This window comes from Erigeron canadensis, chromosome 2 (genome assembly GCF_010389155.1).
Source record: "Erigeron canadensis isolate Cc75 chromosome 2, C_canadensis_v1, whole genome shotgun sequence".
NCBI lineage: Eukaryota > Viridiplantae > Streptophyta > Magnoliopsida > Asterales > Asteraceae > Erigeron > Erigeron canadensis.
The window spans coordinates 16096029-16117403 of NC_057762.1; the positions used below are offsets into that span (position 1 = coordinate 16096029).

A 21375-nucleotide genomic window follows, 5' to 3' on the forward strand; every position below is an offset into this window, starting at 1 on the left:
GAGCACACTTTTAAAGTCAGAACAACATGAGTTTCTCTCTGCTAGGGAGTTTATTTTGTTAGGGCTTGATGAAGAGGAGAACAAAACCCAACCAGCCACACACCCACTTGCCCACTCACTTCTAAAATCATACCAACATGTTTTCCGAGCCGAAATTCCTTCTGGATTACCCCCTATGCGTTCCATACAGCACAAGATCGACTTAGTCCCGGGTGCAGCCTTACCCAATAAACCCGCTTATCGCACTAACCCACAAGAAACAATTGAAATTAGAAAGCAGGTTGATAGTTTATTAGAAAAGGGGCTTATACGTGAGTCCCTTAGCCCGTCTACAGTTCCAACATTACTAGTGCCAAAGAAAAACGGAGAATGGAGAATGTGTATGGATAGTAGATCAATTAATAAGATCACTATAAAATACCGTTTCCCTATTCCCCGGTTGAATGATTTGTTGGATGAGCTCCATGGTGCCACTGTATTTTCTAAAGTAGACTTGAGGAGTGGGTATCATCAAATAAGGATATACAAAGGGGATGAATGGAAAACAGTTTTCAAAACAAAAGAAGGTTTATACGATTGGCTATTCGGGCTGTCAAATGCTCCTAGTACTTTCATGAGGTTGATAAACCAGGTTTTGAAGCCATTTCTCAGCAGATTCGTTGTTGTTTACTTTGATGACATACTTGTCTATAGTAGAACAGAAGCAGATCACCAATCCCACTTACAAAAGTTATTTGAAGTACTTGACCGCGAGAAACTGTATGGTAACTTGGAAAAATGTGATTTTTTTGTTAACCAAGTAACCTTCCTTGGTTATCTCGTGTCTGCAGAGGGAATCCAGGTAGATGATAAAAAGATACAAGCTATTCAAGATTGGCCCGTCCCACAAACCATCCAGCAGGTTAGAAGCTTTCATGGTCTTGCTTCTTTCTACCGGAGGTTTATAAAGAATTTTAGTACCATTGTAGCACCAATGACTGAGATTACCAAGTGCAAGCACTTTCAGTGGAACCCACAAGCACAACTGGCCTTCGAAGAACTCAAAAGACAACTCTCTTCAGCTCCGGTTTTGGCACTGCCATGTTTCACTGATGTTTTTGAGGTTGAGTGTGACGCATCCGGCGTGGGTATTGGAGCAGTATTGTCACAATCAGGCCGCCCTATAGCCTACTTTAGTGAGAAACTCAATGATGCAAAACGTCGTTATTCAACATAAGATAAGGAGTTTTATGCTATAATTAGGGCTCTCGAACATTGGCAGCATTATCTTGTATCAAAAGAGTTTATACTACATTTAGATCACGAGGCTCTAAAGTATATTCAAGGCCAACATAAATTGCGCCTAGGCATGCTAAATGGGTGGAATTCCTTCAGGTCTTTAATTTTACTATTAAACATGAATTGGGAAAGCTGAACAAAGGAGCAGATGCACTATCCCGCAAGTACTCATTGCTTAGTCACCTCAAACCAAAATTCATTGGGTTTGAACTCCTCAAGCAAGAATATCCATCTGATCCAGATTTTGGTGCACTATTCATGAATTGTCAGAATCATGCCATTGGTGATTTTCATATTTTTAGTGGATTCTTGTTCAAGCAGCAACGTCTATGTGTTCCTCGCCACAGCATTCGAGTTGTGTTGATTCAAGAAACTCATGAAGGGGGGTTAGCAGGTCATCTAGGTATTGAAAAAACCACCCATATGTTAGGAGCTCACTTTTTTTGGCCCAAACTAGCTCGTGATGTTGAACATTTTGTTCGACGATGTCTACCATGTCATTGAGCTAAAAGTCACTCGTCTCCCCATGGACTGTATATGCCATTACCAGTACCAGTTGCACCTTGGGAAGATGTTAGTCTTGACTTCATTACTGGTTTACCACGCACCCAACACCAGAAAGATTCTGTAATGGTAGTAGTGGATAGGTTCTCAAAAATGGCTCATTTTATCGCGTGTCACACCACCTATGATGTTGTTCAAGTGGCTAATTTGTACTTCAAAGAGATAGTCCGTCTCCATGGGATACCAAAGACAATGGTGAGTGACAGAGATGGTAAATTCTTAAGCCGTTTTTGGCTAACGCTATGGAGGAAGCTCAGTACTAAGCTCAAATTTAGTACATCCAGCCATCCACAAACTGATGGCCAGACGGAAGTTACCAATCGTACTCTTGGATCTCTACGTCGAGCTCTCATTACAACAAATCTCAAACAGTGGGAAGACCTGTTACTTCGGGCCGAGTTTGCTTACAATAGGGCTCCCAATAAAACAACTGGTGTTAGCCCTTTCAAGGCGGTGTATGGTCTGAATCCCTCTACGCCACTTGACCTTGCTGTTCTTGATACAACTAGCAAATTCAGCAAAGAAGCAAGTGACTTAGTAGCAGAAATTAAGACCATCCATCAGAAAGTTCATGACAGAATCACCAAGAATAACGAGCTTATCAAGTATCGTCGAGACAAGGGGCGTAAACATATCCTCTTTAAGCCAGGTGATTTGGTATGGTTGCATATGCGAAAGGAAAGATTCCCTACTAAGCGTCGATCTAAATTGCGTCCTCGATAAGATGGTCCATTCAAGATTTTGGAAAAGGTGAATGATAATGTATACAAGATTGACCTCCCTGGAAATGTTTCAACCTCTTGTAATGTAGCAGATCTTCAACCATATTTTGATCCCGAAGAGCCCCTTCCAAGTTTGAGGACAAACTTCCTTGATGACGGGGAGGATAATGGGCAAGCCCCTGAATACCCAATGGGTGCATCGGACTCAGTCCCACCAGAATCAAGCCCAGCTACAAGCCCAATGGATTCTGGTCAGAATCAACAAAAATGGGTCAACTTGGTCCAACTTGATCCCCTCAAAATGTGATCAGATAAAGAGTGTTGTTTCCCCACGTTTTATTTTCACGGCTCTTTTATTTCTGCTTTATTTTATTTATTTGATTTAGTCCACCATTTTAAAAAGTGTAGGAGAACGTGAGGTGGTGGTTATTTTATTTCTCTTTGTTATGTACTCCAAACAGTTGAATGAAAAGACAGACTTGATAATTCTAAATTTTATTTTCTGAATGAGGATATTTCTTCCATTGCTATCCTAATTTTGGCAACATTAGGAGGTGATTCTGGAAACTAATTTGAATTAGCGTGGTGTATCTGTATCTGTATCGTGAGTTCAAGTTAGACTGCCTAACGAAAGTTTCGAGTGGTGTAACTATATCTCGAAAGGGTCGTTATCATAGTATTATTTTTGTGTCGGGTTCAAAGATCCAATACAATAACCTAAAGGCTATCACAGAAGTTTTATGAAATTTCCAACTAAGGAAAAGCTGCTACTATGGTCATTTACAATTAGTGGGCATTTGTGACCGATAAACACATTCAATGGTTTCTATTGTGATGCTTTAAAACCCAAAATTTGGAGATGGTATGTTGTTTTGTTTATTTTTCTCATGTTTTCATACCTGGTTTCATTTTTATTTGTTCTCGAGCTTTAGCTTGAAATTCTATCCTTCAAATTTCTATAAATTCATTGATTTATATATATAGTTACCATAGTCACATAAAACGCGATACGCGGTTCGGGTACGTAATTCGCTAGGTGTGACGAATTCGGTACGGAGGGGTAGGCTCATTTCGGTACGAGGCGGTATGAAGTGGTACGGTGTACCATGTATTCGGTACGATGTACAAAAAACATAAGCAAACAAAACTTATAAATTTCATTAGATAAAGATAAAATAACATGATAAAACCCAACAAAAGAACAAAACAGCCGTAAAGTTTCTATTCTACTCGTTTCCTTTTTCCTTTGTCATTGAAGATAATTGATAGTCAATGGAAAAATTGTAGTAGAAGATTAGAAGTTGGTGTCTTGGTGATATATAACTCTGTAAAGGTTAGTATATATAGAAGAATCATATACATGTAAATTTAATTTTGTAATTAATATTAAATAAGTTATTTTGTTAACAAGATAGTATTAATTACAAAAAGTATTGGGAACATAAAAGATACACTCTTTTTGCCGCTCAAATAAGTCCTGGAATCTTACTTTGGTAGTTGGGAAGTCAAAACGGTAATGGTACGCGTACCAATACATTTGAGTCGTTTATATTTTCGATTTGGTTCGACGTACCAATGAGAATGGGTCGCGTTTACTTTACTTTTTTGTTCGTCTTACCCCCCAATTCGGTTCACCGTACCACTAGCGATTGGAACGCTAGCGACTTCCGTTTTGGTACACTTCGTACCAATACGAGATACGCGGGTCTATGAGTGTTTTATGTGACTATGATAGTTACAATTACCTTCTTAAAGTAAGTTAAAGATGTAACTAAGATTATAATGAAATCATTGGAATTGATTTAGGAACAGGGCAAGGTACAACCTAATTTCCAATAGTCAAAAGAACTTTGGTATTTTGATTTTTCTTTTTCATTTGGGAACTTTCAAAGTTAAAGGGGAGGAAACTGATATCATAGATTTAGATCAAGGAATGAGGAAGGATAAAGACGAAAGACAAAGGCCAGAGCAAAAGTTGCTTTGCTAGAAAGGGTGTTGCACGTGGGAGGGGCAAGTTTGGGTGCAGTAGTTGTCATGCCGATATTTCCTACCCAAGGTAACATTTCCACTTTTATATACGACCTTATTAAGAAAGTAAACATTTTGGGGGAGGGTCTGGGCTTATGTAGTTACTATAGGATGCATTGCTTAACCACTTATTTATGTTACAAATTAGTACACTATCATTGTACCTATAAAGTAAGCTCAAGTCTCTCATCGGTTCAAATCTCTCTTGATAACTTAATTGTCTTTCACCCCTTCTTTTTCTATCCTAACCAGGTTTTGTTCATATTCACAACTAGATTTTTTTTTCTTCTTGGAAATTTTTATATATTAGGCTTCATTCCTCTTACACTTTTATATTTATTTTTAATTTTTCTATTAATTGGATTTCAGTATCCTAATAATGATAATAATATGTAAGGTTAATGTATTTTTATCTATATTTTTTGCTGTGTATATCATACAAGTTTTCATGCGTTACTAGATTTTGCATTTTGGGGTTTATAGTGCTTATATTTACCAGTTATATGTTTTAGTTGTTTTTAGTTACAATCTCACTTGGAAGTGTACTCGCAAACTTAAAAGTATCCCTTTGGCATGAAAAGACCAGTTTATATTTTGATGCACAGTTGTTTGATTATCTATACTACAATTGCTAGGCTTCCCCCTTTGGGTTTACGGGATACTGATTGGATTAATTAAAGTTCAAGCTTGAAAATTCTCACGACTTGTGTTCGTGGAAGTAATCAGCAAGAGAGATCCAAAAAACGGAGTTGATTTGCTAGCCGAAGTACTTCCAGTGCTTTTGTGTTATTGTTCTTTCTATAAGCTATGTAAAGTAATGTTGTTGTAGTAGGATTGAGGGAGAATAATAAGAATCATTGTAGAGGTGTACCCTCTCTGCCATTAGTATATTACTTTGATATCATGGTCTAAATGCTATGTTTCGCATTTTATTGTACATTATGGCGATTAATAAATCAGGCTATATCAGACGTTTTGGAATCAACGACACACATACAACGGTTCTTATACATGAGGTAAATGGTAAGGCAAAAGATAACAAAAAAGCGACATTATGGTGAAAAAAAGGAATTAGTCTTTGTGATATGCAAGTAAAAATCTCTCAGTGAGGGGGTCGTGACTACTACCTAAATAATGGGCTAGAATTGGGTTTTCATGTATCAGACGACTTTTGATGACACGTTTGTAGATAAAGCCATTGCAAGAAATCACAACATAATAGAACAAGCCGTTGAAGTGAGGAACTCTTCAGGAGCATATCGAGTCATCCTTACACATTTATATACATTAGAGTTATAATTTAGTTGTGAGATAGTATGATTGTGAGTTAAATTAACCAACTTTGATCCAATTTTCGATCTGAAGTACTATGTGACTACAACAATCTTACAAACGTATAAAATAACCCGTGAAGCCCGGCCGTACAAAACAACCGTGAAACCCGGCGGGCCTTCACTCTAGTATATTTGAAATTTTTGTTTTTTGGTATAAGTCATCTTCATAGCATCCATCTAATGCAAATACAGTAGTTAAGAGTCCACTCGGATGAATTAGGTATTAATAACCCACCGCTTGACCGATATTTGCTTTTAATACTCTAACCGTTTCGAGTCTGTAGCACTACAACGATTCAATCAATTATTTGTACACGATAAATGTGCATTTTAGCATGTCTCTACATATCTACAAACCATTAATTACAACGAGAGCAAGGATCCGTGCGTTGCGACGATACAATGACGAGAGTGATAAGTCATAAAGTGTGATATGTCATAGGAAGTAATATATATAGAGTATAATAGTCAAATGCCTTAGCCGTACGAGCTCCATACTCGGATTTAAAATTCGTCGAAAGTATGTCGAATGACATCTCTAATGAAAGATCATGAAATTTTAAGAACACTCATATAATTTTTATAAATTATTGATGTACGGTTTTTGAGATAAAAGATTTTGAAAGAATTAGAAAAATAAAATGATTTATGGAGGAGAGAAAGTTGTATGCATTAACGTATAGCACATCATGCATCATGTGTACATTGTTGAAATTAAATATTGAAAAGTTGAAAGTTGAAAAAAGTTAAAAGTTGAAAAGTGGATTTTCACAATATAAATATAGATATTAACATCAGATGCTACATACCCGCGTAAACAAAAGCGCAGATCCACTGACGCTACGAAGGACCAACATCCTAGAATCTATGTATGTACCACAAACAATCTTAGACAAATCAAACATTTCTGGTGGAATTTGCATTCGAACTTCATTAATCACAACCTTTGCAGCCCCAATGTCTTTTGTCAATGGCTCATCTAACGCTAGAGTCACATCAATGTCCTTTGACATTAGTTTGACCACCGGGAGACTTGAGGGTATCTCTTGATGATGTAATGCCTTTTTCCACTTTTTGCCTGATAATTTCTTGATTGCTGATTCTTGTGCGTTATCGGCAATTGATGGTAGATTTAAAGAACTTTTCTCTTCTTTTTGATAAAGTCGTTTTCCAGATGTTATTTTGAATGTGGAATTTACTTGAAGTTTTCCATCAATGCCGATCTTGTCATGTGGCCAATTTTTGCCAACCAAGACCCCGAAACCTATATCCGAAGTAAATGAAAGTGGCAGTTTCGGTTTTGATGGTTGGGTTATTGTAAGGTGCACATCTCCAATTAGCACACGAGAAGGTGCTTGGCGAGTGGTTAACCCAATGTGGCGGCCTGTGCAGTATACCAATCTCCATTTTCCGGGTAGCAACCCCAGCCAGTTCTGCACATAATAAACAAGTTGGTTCTTGTTGCAGATAACAAAGCATAAAATAGAAACAACACACTTGCCAAGTTGAATCTTGTGGCAAAATTGACCCTCAATTTATTAACAAGTTACTTTAGGTTAAATTATATCCCAATGAGTAAACTGGGAAAAACTGTATTAAAAAGGTTCATAAGGGTCGAACAAATCTGGAGTCTTCCTTTCTACTGCATATAACTAACTAGAATTATTCTCAAAAAATAGATTATCGTTGTAATGTATATATTTTGTGTTCATAACACAGCACAGTATTGTAATATAAACCTCACTTAAATCTTGGAGAAAAAGTATTATGGATATATCAACCCGGCCTATTCAAAAAGAAGTGTTTTAGCCTGCCAATTCACACATTTTCGCAGGTCTGTGTACATAATTATGCCCACAGCTAACAAGATCAGAGGTATCAACATATGGTCACATTGGAAATCAGTACCAAAGAAAGAATGTATATCAAGTGCAAATATCCAAATACAAAATACCAATCAGGATGGATTTAGATATTAATAATTACGAGTTGGATGAGTATAATAAGTAATTTCGGATAAAAACGAAACAGGTCAAACGTAGGGCAGTAACAGAGTCGAGTTTTTATTGAATAACTCGAGCTCGACTCCAGGTTCTTGGCGTTAACTCAGGCTTGAAATACTTAACAAGCCAAGATCGAGCCTTTAATTGCTAACTCGAGTGACCCGAGCTCATGTCTACTACCCTATGCTTAAAGTTAATACTTTTTACGAGATATTAGTGTTGGAACTTTAAGATAGGTTATGCTAGAGCATTACTCTTTGTTCGTCCTATTAGTGTTCGTCCCAGGGTAACATGTGGTCATGGAGGAAATTATGACAAATTTGTTTCCTTGTTCATCCTATTTTCAGGTTTAGTGATGCAGAAATGTCCAGATTCGCTGAACTAACCGTTGCCAGTGAGCTGAGCAAATCGACTGAACTGACTAGAAATTCTGAGATAAAAGAAGATTCTAAAATGAAGTTAAATTCTGAGCTGAAGTCCATTTCTGAGCTAAAGCAGAATTCTGAGCCAGTGATGCCATCTGAGCAAGCCATGCTAATTCTGCCAGCGATAGCCCATTTCAGACAAGTGTTCGCTGAACCAGTTTAGCCACCAGTTGTAACACTTCTCCAGTGGCAAGAAGCTCCAAATACAACCATCAGAAATCCACCAGTGAAGTTCTCCACTGAAGCCCACCAGTCCACTGAAGCTCTCCAGTGACCAGTTACAGTCTCCAGATGGATGCTCCAGATGTACGTCTCCGGTGGAAGTCATGATTTCAGTTTATTCCAGAAGTGTTCTGACGGAGGCTTGTGGGGTCCAATAAAGGAAGGATGACAGCTGTCCAAAGAAGATGACAAGGAATGAGTGCCCACGTTATTTCCAACGGTTTGTGGGCCCTCTTACAAAAGGAATCTTTCTAGAAGCTCTATCCATCCATTTCCCATTGGCTAATAAATTAGTGGTTGTCCTTTGCACATGACAGCTTTTAGATTATTTTATAATTATTTCGATAACTCCTAGGAAATAGTTTATGTGGCTATAAATAGGGATTGTATTTCTCATTGTAAAATCAGTTTTGGATGTTGAATTATATGAAATTAATAGAGCAGACTCTATTTCTTAAAAATCTCCATTTACCTTTATAGATCTTTGATCTTGGTGGTTTGGAGAGATCCTTTTATCTATATTTGTGGTGGTTCGTCCTTTATCAAATATAGTGGTGAGATCCAAAATCTTCTATTCCTTTATCTGTGTATATGGTGGCTAGACCTTTATCAAACATAGTGGTGGGTTGGCTTTATCCTTGATTCCGGTGGCTCGGCCTTTATGAATCTTGGTGGTGGATCCTTTTACCTATCCTTTTATTTTATCAGTCATGTTTTGTTGTCTTGTTTTCTTGTTTATTTCATAAAATCCAAAAAATACCAAAAATATTTAATTCCATTTTGTTTAATTTCCGTTGTGCTTGAGTTATTGCGTGTTTTATGCATCATTTAGATTAGGAGATAGATGCATTTGCTTGGTATGAGGTTGGAGAACTCGTGACTAGTCAGCGAAGGGGGAGTCAGAATTTTCTGAAAACTTGTGATCGGATTGGGTATTTATATATATTTCTTTGTAATTTTATATAATCTTTTAACATAAACAAACTTAAAAATATCAAAATTTTATGGATCAAAATGAAAATTAATGTGATGGGATAACATGACACCAATTATTCATCATATCTATTTTTCTCTCCTCTATACCTATATCTGTACATTAATATTTATCCTTCAATAACAATGAAAACGGTCAAACTGCCATGGATCCACCACCATCGCCAAGACCGCAACAACTAAAAAACAAGTCTCTCTCTCTTATCTTCACTTGCCGATCTCTCTCTCTCTCTCTCTCTCTCTCTCTCTCTCTCTCTTTCTCTCTCTCCCCTCTCCCTCTCTATTTTTCACTTGCCGATCTACCACAGAGGCAACCATCATCGATGACCACCACTATCCGCCACTACTGTTTAGAGCCAAGTCTTTACTCATCCGACCATTTTTTTTACGAGTCAACCGAATCAGCCGAGTTTAACCATAGTGGACCCAATTCTGACACGTTGACCGATTTTTGGGCAGAGCCCAGCCGACTCGAACCCTCAAGCCCCTAATCCCCCATCTAATCTTGATTTCTGGGTCGATCTAGCGAATTCTTATAACCTTGCTTGGTAAGATAGTTGGAGTATTGAGAGCGCGATGTGTCAGGTCTATCTATCATCACGTATGATTACTAGCGCAGGATTTGATATGATTTGGAGATATCCCGTCGATATACGTCCAAATATCGGTGGAATATCGATTTATTAGGTTTCATACTATTTTCTATTTATTTATTTTGGTCCAAACTTAAACACTAATTTCTCCAAGTAATAACACTAATCTATTAGTTATCGACGCTTTTAAGCTTGACTTTTCAGATTTCAACTAGTAAATTTACCTGCACTTTGTTGCGGGCATAACATATTGTAAGTGGACTTCATTAAATTAAAAGTTATTTAATGATTGTTGACGGCTAATAAAGAAAATGATGAAGGACCTGATTTGCAGTAGATTTTGATACTACACCTAACGTCCGTTAAAACTTTTTTTAGTTTTTTGTTTTATCTACGCGATACATAGTTGTACCTCAAGCTATACTATCAAATACAGTAAAGTTATGTCAAGTAATGTAACGGCCATCAACGACTGTTAAATAAAAGGACCTATTTTGCAGCAAATTTGTGACTACACTTAACGACCATTAAAGATATTTATTGTTTTTGTTATATCTACGCAATACATAGTTGTACCTGTAGCAATAAAATCTATACTATTATCTACAGTTAAAGTTGTGTCACGTAACCTAACGGCCGTTGATTACCGTTAAATATAAGGACCTGTTTTGCAACAGATTTTGTGACTACATTTAACGACCGTTAAAGCTTGTTTTTGTTGTAGTTATGCAATACATAGTTGTACTTTCTATGCATAGATACCTTGTAAAAGCATATAGCTTTTTAGTATAAATATAATTAAGCAGATATTTATACTAATATTAAAATATCCCACCGCGATGACCCATATCAATACTTCAAATATGTGTCCTTACTGAATTTGGACCGGTATAACTATATGGCATAGAAGTTTGTAAGACTTGGCAGACTAGGTGAGTTTTCACACTCAATCTCGGCGGTTAAACAAGTCAAACATGCTCAAACTCGGGTAAACACAAGTAAAACTCAGCCTACTCGGGTGGTTCAGTCAAACTTTTTATGTTACTAAACAATCATGTTTTAACTTTGAAGCATTATTTTAATGTTTCTAACCAATATAGGTTTAAGTTTGAAGTATTTAGCCTATTTCTAATTTTCTCGTACATATAATATAAAATACTATACTTTTTCTAAACAAAATCCCAATCCTGGTCAAGTGCATGTCACGAGTTTCCCAAACTTTAATGCATATTACCTTGATGTTACAATATAGCTTCCGCATATTTAACGCATTAAAATAAAAAAGTGGATAAAAATTGTTTTGTTGGTCAACCTAACCCGTTTTAACCCGTACAAAAGGAATGCATTTGTGCCAAGAACTTCAACAAAAAGAGTATATGTATTAACCTTTGCCTTCGAGTAAGGATTCAACATCTCCATCAACTCAAGGAAGTGAGCGAGCCTGATGCGCTGAACATAAACAGAAAACTCTAATATAGTTAGTAAAGGTGAAGGTTTCATTTAGATCTATCCAATAACCATTCTACATTACTACTTGCAAAATTTGAAACACGGGAACGACACAAATAGTCAAATAGATAATAACCGAATACAATGACACGAATGAAAACATTTCCTCTAACCACAAAACTGAAAACTCTGTATAGAGAAGCAAACCTGTTGCTGTCCATATATGTACTCCTCAGTAATTCTAACTGCAGTTGATCCTAAACTCCACCTGATAATGTCCATCGACGGGTTCACACGCCATCTCGGACCACATAAAAAGGGGTGTCTTAGAGCATCTAAACATCTGCAAGATAGTATGATACATGTTGAAACAAGAAATACACTAGTTAAAGATGACGATGTCGAGAAAAGTATATTTTTTAGGCATAAAACTCCTAAATCATTTTGTTCAAAGTATCATATGTTTACTGAAACATAATACAGCTCCTATCATATTTGACATGCCAATTATTTATTATATATTTTTTTTTCGTTTTTGCAAATTTGGTGCCGATAGTTGTTTATCTGACCATTGTTATGTTTGATCTTATTATTGTCTTAGATCCCCGCAGGAAAAATTTCGGGGTACTTAAGGTATTTGACTGAGGGTAAACCCTCTAAAATTTACAGTACTTGTACTTTCTCAATTTTACCAATTAAACAATGTTTTTATTTTGTGTCGTTTTAATATACATGTCCAAATTCCAATGGTGATTGTGTAGCATTAATCTTTGATTTGCGCAAGAGGGACAGTTTTTTGGTTGGTATGATTAATTGGTAAGACAGTTACTGGGTTGATATGGTTGATTGGTACAAAACTAAAGGTACTAGACTACTAGGTTAGTGTGATTTAAAGGAAAAATAATGTCATTGAAAAACTATTTCAGAAAGAAAAGGAAAACTTCCAAAAACCACATGTACTTTTTTTTTGGACCAATTAACCATCATACGACACCAAAATTATCTGTTGAAACATACAAAAATTGAACTTTGGTTTTAGCATGTGGGATATTTCTGGGTTAATTGTTACAAATGAAAAACTACAGGTAGTTTAATGGTAAGTATCCATTTGACTAATAGCCAAACAATCCTATGGGACAAAATGGCCAGTTAAATAAAGCAATTTTTAGTACAACCATAAGCAACACTTATATTCGAGCAACAAAAACCTTTACCATATGAATGAGTTGAAAGTTCTTACGATTGAAGTAGAGTGTAGATTATAATGAAAGTAGGTTTACCCTCATCAACAGAATACCTTATTCTATCAAGTGGTTTAGCTGCAAGAAGTAATGATAGCAGGTGCCAACCTGCACCCCAGTTCCTATCCAGCATCTGCAATTGAAGACATCAAACAAACAGTTCCTTAAATACATATAAATAAGGCAATGAAGCGTGTACATACAATTATGTTGAAAAGAAGTTTCCTTACTTGCAGACCAACATTTCCATGTGATGAATTCCTATTTAAAGTTCTTAGTAGAAACTCACGCAAACAGGAAGGATTGTTTCCCTATATAGATAATCAGAATAGATGGGTGTTCATTTAATAGATAGATGTTCATTCAATCTTTGAAGATACACCATATGAGAAAGTGTATTTGATGTCTTACCTTATTAAGGAATGCTTTGAACTTCGTAAATATAATAGGATCCATAAGCTCCCGCAATACCATCTTTACCATCATGAATCCAAGACATCTAATTTAATTTAAGATCAGAATGAGGATATTTCATAACTTTAAAAAAGAAAAGCATGGGATAACCATGGGATAACTTCCTCCTTCCTTTTACTTTTTTCTGGTGCATACCTCATGTCAAATGCAATCATCATTTGTTGTCTATCCGTGTTGTTTGAATCATCCTCAAAAAAGTCAGCAGCATTCCCCAATATTCCTACCTGGTAAAAAAAGTTAAAGAGCTGTAAGGAGTAGGGGATATATCACGATTAAGCATTGATGCTCTCATATCATTAGTATGCAAATAGATGATACAAAATCTTGAAATAGCAATGATATTTCATACTTGCTTCATAACTTGATATACTAAAGAAACGCTTAATCTGGAAATTAATCAGGATCAGCAAAGAGACCAACAGATAAGATGTAATGCAAATTACATAGTATAGAGCACTATGTATCAATAGCGGCGCTATAGCGGTTACGGTCCTAAAGCAAAATAGCGTTCATAATAGCTGTCCCGCTATAGGCACTACTTTACCGATATGGGTGCTATAGCGGTCCAAATAGCAGTAAAAATAGCAGTGCTATAGCGTTTTTTTTTAAATTAAATTTTTTTTGGTCCAAACTTAAAGAAACACTTACTTTTGCAAGTATTAACACTAATGTTTCAAATATTGTTCCTCGGCCGCTATAACCGCTATTTATATATTAACTACTTAGATATAGCATTATAATTAGGCCAATAAACCCAATAGTTGGCAAAGCTGTTTACCAACAGGTACAAGAATAATAGAATATAAAATTTTACTTCAGGTAAAAACAAGGTTTGCAAGATTTTTACCAAAGTTCCAAACAAGATACCAAGAGTGCACTTACCCTACTTAGCCTCAAGATAATGGGCTAATTGCTTGGAAAGTGCTTCAGCTTTGACACTTTTGTTTTGTGAGGCTCTAACAAAAAAAAGTTCTATTGTGAGGAAGGAAACCGGCTAAAATTTCTTTTGTGGGATTATGACCTGCTTTTGCTGATGTGGACAATATTTTTAACCGGCTGTATTTTTCTTTTTTAATCTACTAATTATCTGTCACATAGTTCATCATCTATATATAATAATAACAATTAACCCATGTATTTCAACAACAAAATCATGCCGATTTTGATAATATCACCCAATTTATTTATGTACATATATATAACAACAAATTAACCCAATTATCTTTTATGCAAATCAAAAAACTCAACAAAATCAGCCACCTATTTTGATAAACTACAACCTTTGTCGATGGTCAACGGAATACAAATCATATACGCATAGATCTATACATATTCCTATTCATATACACATACATATACATATAGAGAAATCGTCGTCGGAAATGAAGCTCGCCAGAATCTCCCACACAATCATCTCTGGCGGTAATTGTTATTGGCGGTTGCGGGATTTGTAAAACAAAAAGAAGAAGCAGCAGCGGTTGTTTTGTCTCATCACCAGGTGCCACAACGCACCACCACCACTGCCGGCGATAGCCTACACCACCACGCACCACCCCCTCATTCTTCTCTCCCACCTTTATTGTCATTCTTATACATACATACATACATATATGATGATTCAATTTTTATTATCTTACACACATGAATCAGTTTAGTTTGGTCTTGTGAGTATGTGAAAGTAGAATTGGGTTGGGATTGTGGTGGTGTGATTAGGGTTTATTGATTTTAGGGTTTTCTTTAGAATGGGAATGGTGAGATTAATGTTATTGAAAGGTTAAGCAATCCATGATGATACTATTGTTATTGATCTGGATTGTAAATGTTGTGGCAGTGAAGAGATATAGATAAAAGATAAGATACAGATTTTGAATGGATGTGTGAATTGATGATTATGCTGAGGTTACAAAAAGTAGAAATATACATAAGGATAGGGATATATAGAAATATACACAGATGATGGATTATCTATGAGGAAAAATGAGTCTATTTATAAATGATGTGTAATATCCATCTAATCAGTAAATGAGTTAAAAATAAAAGAAAATGTGTTTTAAAAATATTTTTAACAGGCTACTTGTACGGAGCCTCACAAAAAATGTTTTAACCGGTTTCCTTCCTCACAATAGAACTTATTTTTGTTAGAGCCCCACAAAAACAAAAGTGTCAAAGTTGAAGCACTTTCTAAGCAATTAGCCCTAAGATAATTGAGATCTGGGAAGGAATTTCTTAAAGAACTATCCTTCCTAAAGCTGGTCTAAAAGGCCTCCTAAATTGACACTTGGAAAATTAGAACATGTTGTCGACTTCTACAAGTGTATTTTTCTGCCATGTGTCCCTTAAGCAGAAGTTTCAAAGGTTATAGCCACACTTTATCTAATAAGAACTTCAACTTAATGGGTCAAAACTCAAATCCACCTTCTAAAACATTTTCTTTTTCTTTAATTAGGAGGGTAACTTATAGTAGTCTTATATACTACCAGCTAGGTCTTGAATTCCTCCATTTAATGAAAGATAACAGGGATGGATGACAATATCACAAACTTTATTAGAGAAAATCTTATAACTCTGGTTTTTCCCGGTCTTGGGATCCTAGTAGTAACTCCAGATCTGAGTTAATCTCAGTCTCACTTATCAGATATAGAAGAAAGGACGAATGATGACATGAGTATCTAATTATAAACTGATAATCTGGCATGCAAATACCCTCAATAAAGCAGCAAGTGTATAATTTTAAAAGATGATATTAGAACAATTAGAATCAAAAAAAGGTTAATACTCACTTTAATATGTCTATCAAGTGGACTTATATGAACATTCTCCAGTCTAAGCTCGGTATGGGCGAGTCCATGACTATGTAAGTAATTTACCTAATGCAATCAATCAAAAGAAACATTATTATCCTTTCAATGCCATGTCTATATTACAGAAATAGTTATGATTGTGTATGTGTGTGCACATAAACAAACAACAGGACCAATACAACATATACCCCGATCAGTAGATCTCTCATCACGATTCGAGTAACCCGTAGCTGGCGGGAGACGGCAGGGCCACCAACCGTATCATCACCCACCCTTCTCACAGATTCTTCATCTAAAGCAAGTGTCGCTTCTAATGTAGGGAGCCAATCCGCCTGTCGAAGCCAGTGCCCCAATGAAAAGCTAGCGTGATACTGAAAATAGAGGAAAATAAAACCCCATGACACTCTGAAACCTCTAACACGTAAAACATTAGTTAACCACATGACACTCCAAGACCTTTAACACTTTTTAAGACCAAGTTTAATCTACATCATGGAGAATGAAGGGTACTTGTGTCTATACAGAGTGGTGTACACCAAATCTGAACTTAGATTATGACTTACCCGGGTTGGTTTTAAAAAGCGCTAAGCGCACAAAAGCGATAAGGTCCATTTCCAAAGCGTAAAGCGCTAAGCGGAAAAACGGTGAGATTTTCGTACGCGAAGCGCACACTTTTATAAAAATATTATAAATTATATATATAGTATTTATAACACATAAATAATACTAAAACACCATTATATATAAAATACCATCAATGCCATTATATATGTATATCAAAAACTCTTTTATGTAGCATAGGCACCTTTAAGTAGCAAAACAACAGAACAGCTAGAAACTAAAAATCACAGAAGATGGCCAGATAGGTATTCAAAAGTAGGTTGCTTAAAGGTTCTAAGGTTCTAAGGTTAAACTAAGAGCCCTAATCACTTTTATCTTCACTTTTTACAGCAGCAAGGAGATGAATACAAAAATTAGAACGCTTTTTTACAAAAATCTTACGCTTTTTAGCGCCTAGCGCTTATTGAAAAAGCGCTAAAAATCGCAAAAATCGCACGCTTTATGTACACTCTACGCTTAATGTACAATAAAGCGTTTATGCTAGCGCTTAGGAACGCTTAATGCTTAATCGCGCTTAAAGCGCGATTTTTAAAACCAAGCCTTACCCCATGGACAAGAACAAATGAGCCCTCATCCTCCATTGCTTGGGAACACACGTAACCATGAACTAGCATAGAATAGGAATGGTACATCAATTTACGACGAGCCAGTTTCTTTAACACCTGCACCCGAATATGATTGCAAAGAATGTGAGAGCCACTGATAAAGGAGATGTAATAAAATTACAAACTTTCTATTGACACAGTCAAGCACCTGTATAGCACGTTTCCCTCTGCGTTGCGCTTGAACACTGGTAAGTTGTCGAAGCACCACTCTTGTATTATTCAAGGGACTGCAGATTCATAAAGTCAGATTTCCCCATATATAAGAAAACCTAACCCAAGTAAAAACTTACCTTTCAGGATCCTTAACAATAGCTTCAAAAACAGCCTCATCCCCCTACGTAAAGGTAGTCGGTCACAAAAAATCGAATAACACATCACATATGACGTTTGTAATAAATAATATATCACAAACAAATTAAATATTTCCATACCCTTCCACCTAGACCAATGCTAACACGATCACTAATCTTAAAATCAGAAAACTTAAACTTCACAACATGGCTGAATTCTTCTCTACACGAATCCGGGCTGGAAACGCTATCATCCACTTCAAATTCCAACGAGGATAGAGCTTTTCTTGACAACGAACACCTAATTTTTGATGTTTGCTTTGAAAAGGAACCAAAATTTGTCCGCATTTTAGGCAAGCAACTTGTTTGTATCAACGTTGCCGGAAAATTATTACAGAAGCGGGTGACTTCCACGGTTTCAAAAAGTCCACCCGAATGCACTCCAGATAAAGCCATTTGGTGTGAACTCCAATACTAAAAACTGCATTGCAAAACAACATTTGACATATTAATAATACAACATTAAAAGACCTCATGTAGATCCAAGTTATACAGTATTAACTTGTTTCTTGAAGGATAAAACTATTGTCCAATCAAAACCTGAGGTCAAACAATGACTGGAATTGCATTAACCAATAATAAAAATAAGAAATCATATATATATATATATATGTATATAACATAGGGCAGAATTAAGCAGTATTCATCTCCATAAAATAGCAATCAAATGCATAATTAATAGAAATTGAAATAATAATTAAAAGAAATGGGAAGGAAAAGACTTGCCTGATTTATTTATCAAATTATGAGGAGGGAAAATGGAACACTTAATTTAGAAGATTATGATTAAAATAATTATTATATCTGAAATCAATATATTAGGGATTTGATACAATTCATACATATATACGTACATCGTATTATTATTATATTATTGTTATATTATATTATATGATATGATATATGATATGATGATTGAGGGTGGTGTATTGTATCATGTGTGTATCTGTGTGGAAGGAGGGGCTGCGTGTGTCAAAGAAACGTATGTGACGTGACTAACATCTCGACGTGAGTTTGTCGCATGTCTAAATCGGTCTCGCACGTTTGTTTTCGCTACTTGTTAGACTATTCTCATTCACCATAAAATCTAACCCAATTTTTTACTAAATAATTAATCTCTCTTTCTTCTACTTATACAACTCAACTAAATTCAAACATTTTTTTCCGGTAAAAAACCATTATCCCTAGTTATAGTATAAATATCAATAAAGATAAGGCAATCTAGCAGAATAGTAGATTGACTATTACAAAACATGTCAGAGCACTATATTACAACAAAACATCAATATAAGATAAGAGAGCAAAACGATTAAGAAGATAACCCCCAAGCAATCCTCGACTCATCCAATCTTCTTGACTTCTTGAAACGAACCGTAAACAGCTTTAATCGAAGCGTCTGAATAATAGCATCAGCAAGTTGTCTTGAAGATCTTTTCATATGGCGAAATAATCTTGCGTTTCTTTCTTGCCATATAAAATAAACAGAAGCAGCAAAAACTAGTTTCGTCACAATGCTTTTGGCCGATTTCTTATAGGCTAACATCAATACCTCATTAACAACATCATCCCATCGAGCAGAAGGAAATTGAAAATCAACCTTCAAACGAACTACATCCCAAACCTGCAAAGAGTAAGGATACTTAAAAAACAAATGAGCATGTTGATGGTGTACCCATCCTGCGATACACAGAAACCTGTCGCACAAAGCGACAACAGAATAAGTTGCGGCACGAAAGAACGTCAGATGCCGCGCAAAGCAAAAAGGAAAGAAACTAATCATCCTTAAATAAAGGGATTCGGTTTTACCTTTACGAGCAGATAATTAAGGGAATAGTTAAAACAAATCGAAGACCTAGGAAACCCTAGGAAAAGTCTATTTTGGCGCCAATTACTTCCTGCTCGAATTATCTCCTATAAATAGGAGATCCAAAAGACCACCAAGGTACGACTTAAATCACTTATATACACATATTCACACACATCTCGTTCAATTGGCGTAAAGAGGCTAGAACCCTACTTTCGGGGAATCGCCAACGAACGATCTCAAAACACCCATCATCCCATCTTCATCCTAACCTCGGTTCGGTGTACAAACATTTGGCGCCATCCGTGGGACCCGGCATTCAGATCCCCAAAAACAATCATTCTGTTTTTTACGGCGAATCGAGTTTATAGAAAATGGCTAATGTTCCACCCAGCTCTGAACAAAACGCCCAAGAAACAGTCGAAAATGCCCTAGCCATCACTCCGCCCGGAGCAGCATCGGCAAATGAAACACCCCGTAATGGCGATCATCAAACCGATCATCAGACTAACCAGAACGCTGATCGATCTGTTGGGTCTTTTGGGTTTTATCAAAGTCATATTTTCCTTATAAACATGAAAAACGCAGCGGAAGAAATGAACCTTTCATTATGTTATATGTAGTTAAAATCAAATTTTAACATATAAAAGAAAACCCCAAACAATAAGGATCCATGTATATGAATGTCATACAATCAAAATAACAACCATAGGGTGTTTAGAAGACTACCTTCTTCCAAGCTTATGAGAAGGTTGATATGAAGAAGATGATGTTCCTAGAAAGGCCAAGTCTTCAAGATAGAAGTACCTCAAGCTTGCATACCCCAAGTCTCCAACAAACACCCAAATATGCTAGGATTTAGACTTAAAAAAACTTTCTCCTTTTGCCTTGTTTGTGCCAAAATCAAGAGAAGAAAAGAGAGAGTTTTTGCACTTGAGAGTTGAGAGAACACTATAGCAAATGCATGTAACAATTGTGTGTTTCCAATGTAGCTAGTGGGTTATGTAAAACAAGCAAATGCATGTGCATTTTTGGGTGGGGTTGGCTGGCCACAAGGTGAGACCACATGGGTCTCACCAACTCAAAATCCACTTGCATTTTCCTTTTATACAATATATATAAATGTATTATAACATGTTATATACCTTATGTAACATATTATGTATTATACATAACACACATAAGTGTTTATTTTGCCAAATAAACACATTCACATATTTCTCAAAATAAATTATCCATATAATTTACTTATATTTCTCAAGTGCATTTATTTAGAAACCCATTTCCTAAATGCTTCAAGTATTGATATTTATTTAAAGATCATATCATATAAATACATATCATAAGTGTTTGTCTAACTTGTTATTGGGTATGACCTGACTTGGATCATCACATACTAGCCACGTCAATTTAATATGTGTCTTGGGCATCCGAAATTCCAACAATCTCCCACTTGCACAAGATTCATAGAATATTGACGCAAATAGCAAATACCGCCTAACAACGGTTTGCTACCCCTAATACGTGTGACGTAGTGCCATTCAATAACATCATCCCCTTCAAGTCTCTACTTGAAATGATTTAGGTGAATCGATCATTTTTCCTTTTGTCACAGATGTCATGTTAAATCCTAAAGACATAGAGTGATCATTCTCTATTGATTTAACTTTGTAACAGGCCTTAGACATCTAACTCTCAACGAATAAGAGGGACAAATCCCATTTCGACTACATACGTCTTTCACAATCACCTTATATCATACCTGAGCTTAGCCTTATGTACTGCCATGTTTCAGAACAGCGAAGAACCAAGTCAAAGTGTAATATTCAGTGAATATCAAGACCCAATATGTATCTCAGGTCTGAGGA

The 21375-nt window shown here is 36.0% G+C and overlaps 1 protein-coding gene and 1 long non-coding RNA gene across 3 annotated transcripts; one reads left to right on the forward strand and one right to left on the reverse strand.

Annotated features, from left to right (window-relative positions):
• The first annotated feature begins 3344 nt into the window (after nucleotides 1-3344).
• On the forward strand, nucleotides 3345-5571 carry LOC122586339. Its single transcript, XR_006321957.1, has 3 exons — nucleotides 3345-3426; nucleotides 4463-4620; nucleotides 5228-5571. It is a non-coding gene; the product is annotated as an uncharacterized LOC122586339 (long non-coding RNA).
• A 1091-nt stretch (nucleotides 5572-6662) lies between these two features.
• LOC122587434 (probable plastid-lipid-associated protein 14, chloroplastic) lies at nucleotides 6663-18665 on the reverse strand. 2 transcript variants are annotated; one of them, XM_043759600.1, is made up of 14 exons: nucleotides 18430-18665; nucleotides 17785-18124; nucleotides 17644-17687; nucleotides 17502-17580; nucleotides 17294-17410; nucleotides 16316-16459; nucleotides 16107-16193; nucleotides 13462-13550; nucleotides 13264-13351; nucleotides 13083-13163; nucleotides 12909-12985; nucleotides 11819-11954; nucleotides 11549-11611; nucleotides 6663-7359 (listed from the first exon to the last, which is right to left on the reverse strand). In XM_043759600.1, the coding sequence occupies exons 2-14, from the start codon at nucleotides 18097-18099 to the stop codon at nucleotides 6721-6723; spliced, it is 1959 nt and encodes a 652-aa protein (XP_043615535.1). In that variant the 5' UTR covers nucleotides 18100-18124; nucleotides 18430-18665; the 3' UTR covers nucleotides 6663-6720. The 2 variants fall into 2 exon arrangements, with proteins under 2 accessions (XP_043615535.1, XP_043615534.1); XM_043759599.1 differs by having other exon boundaries at nucleotides 16316-16498.
• Nucleotides 18666-21375: the final 2710 nt, after the last annotated feature.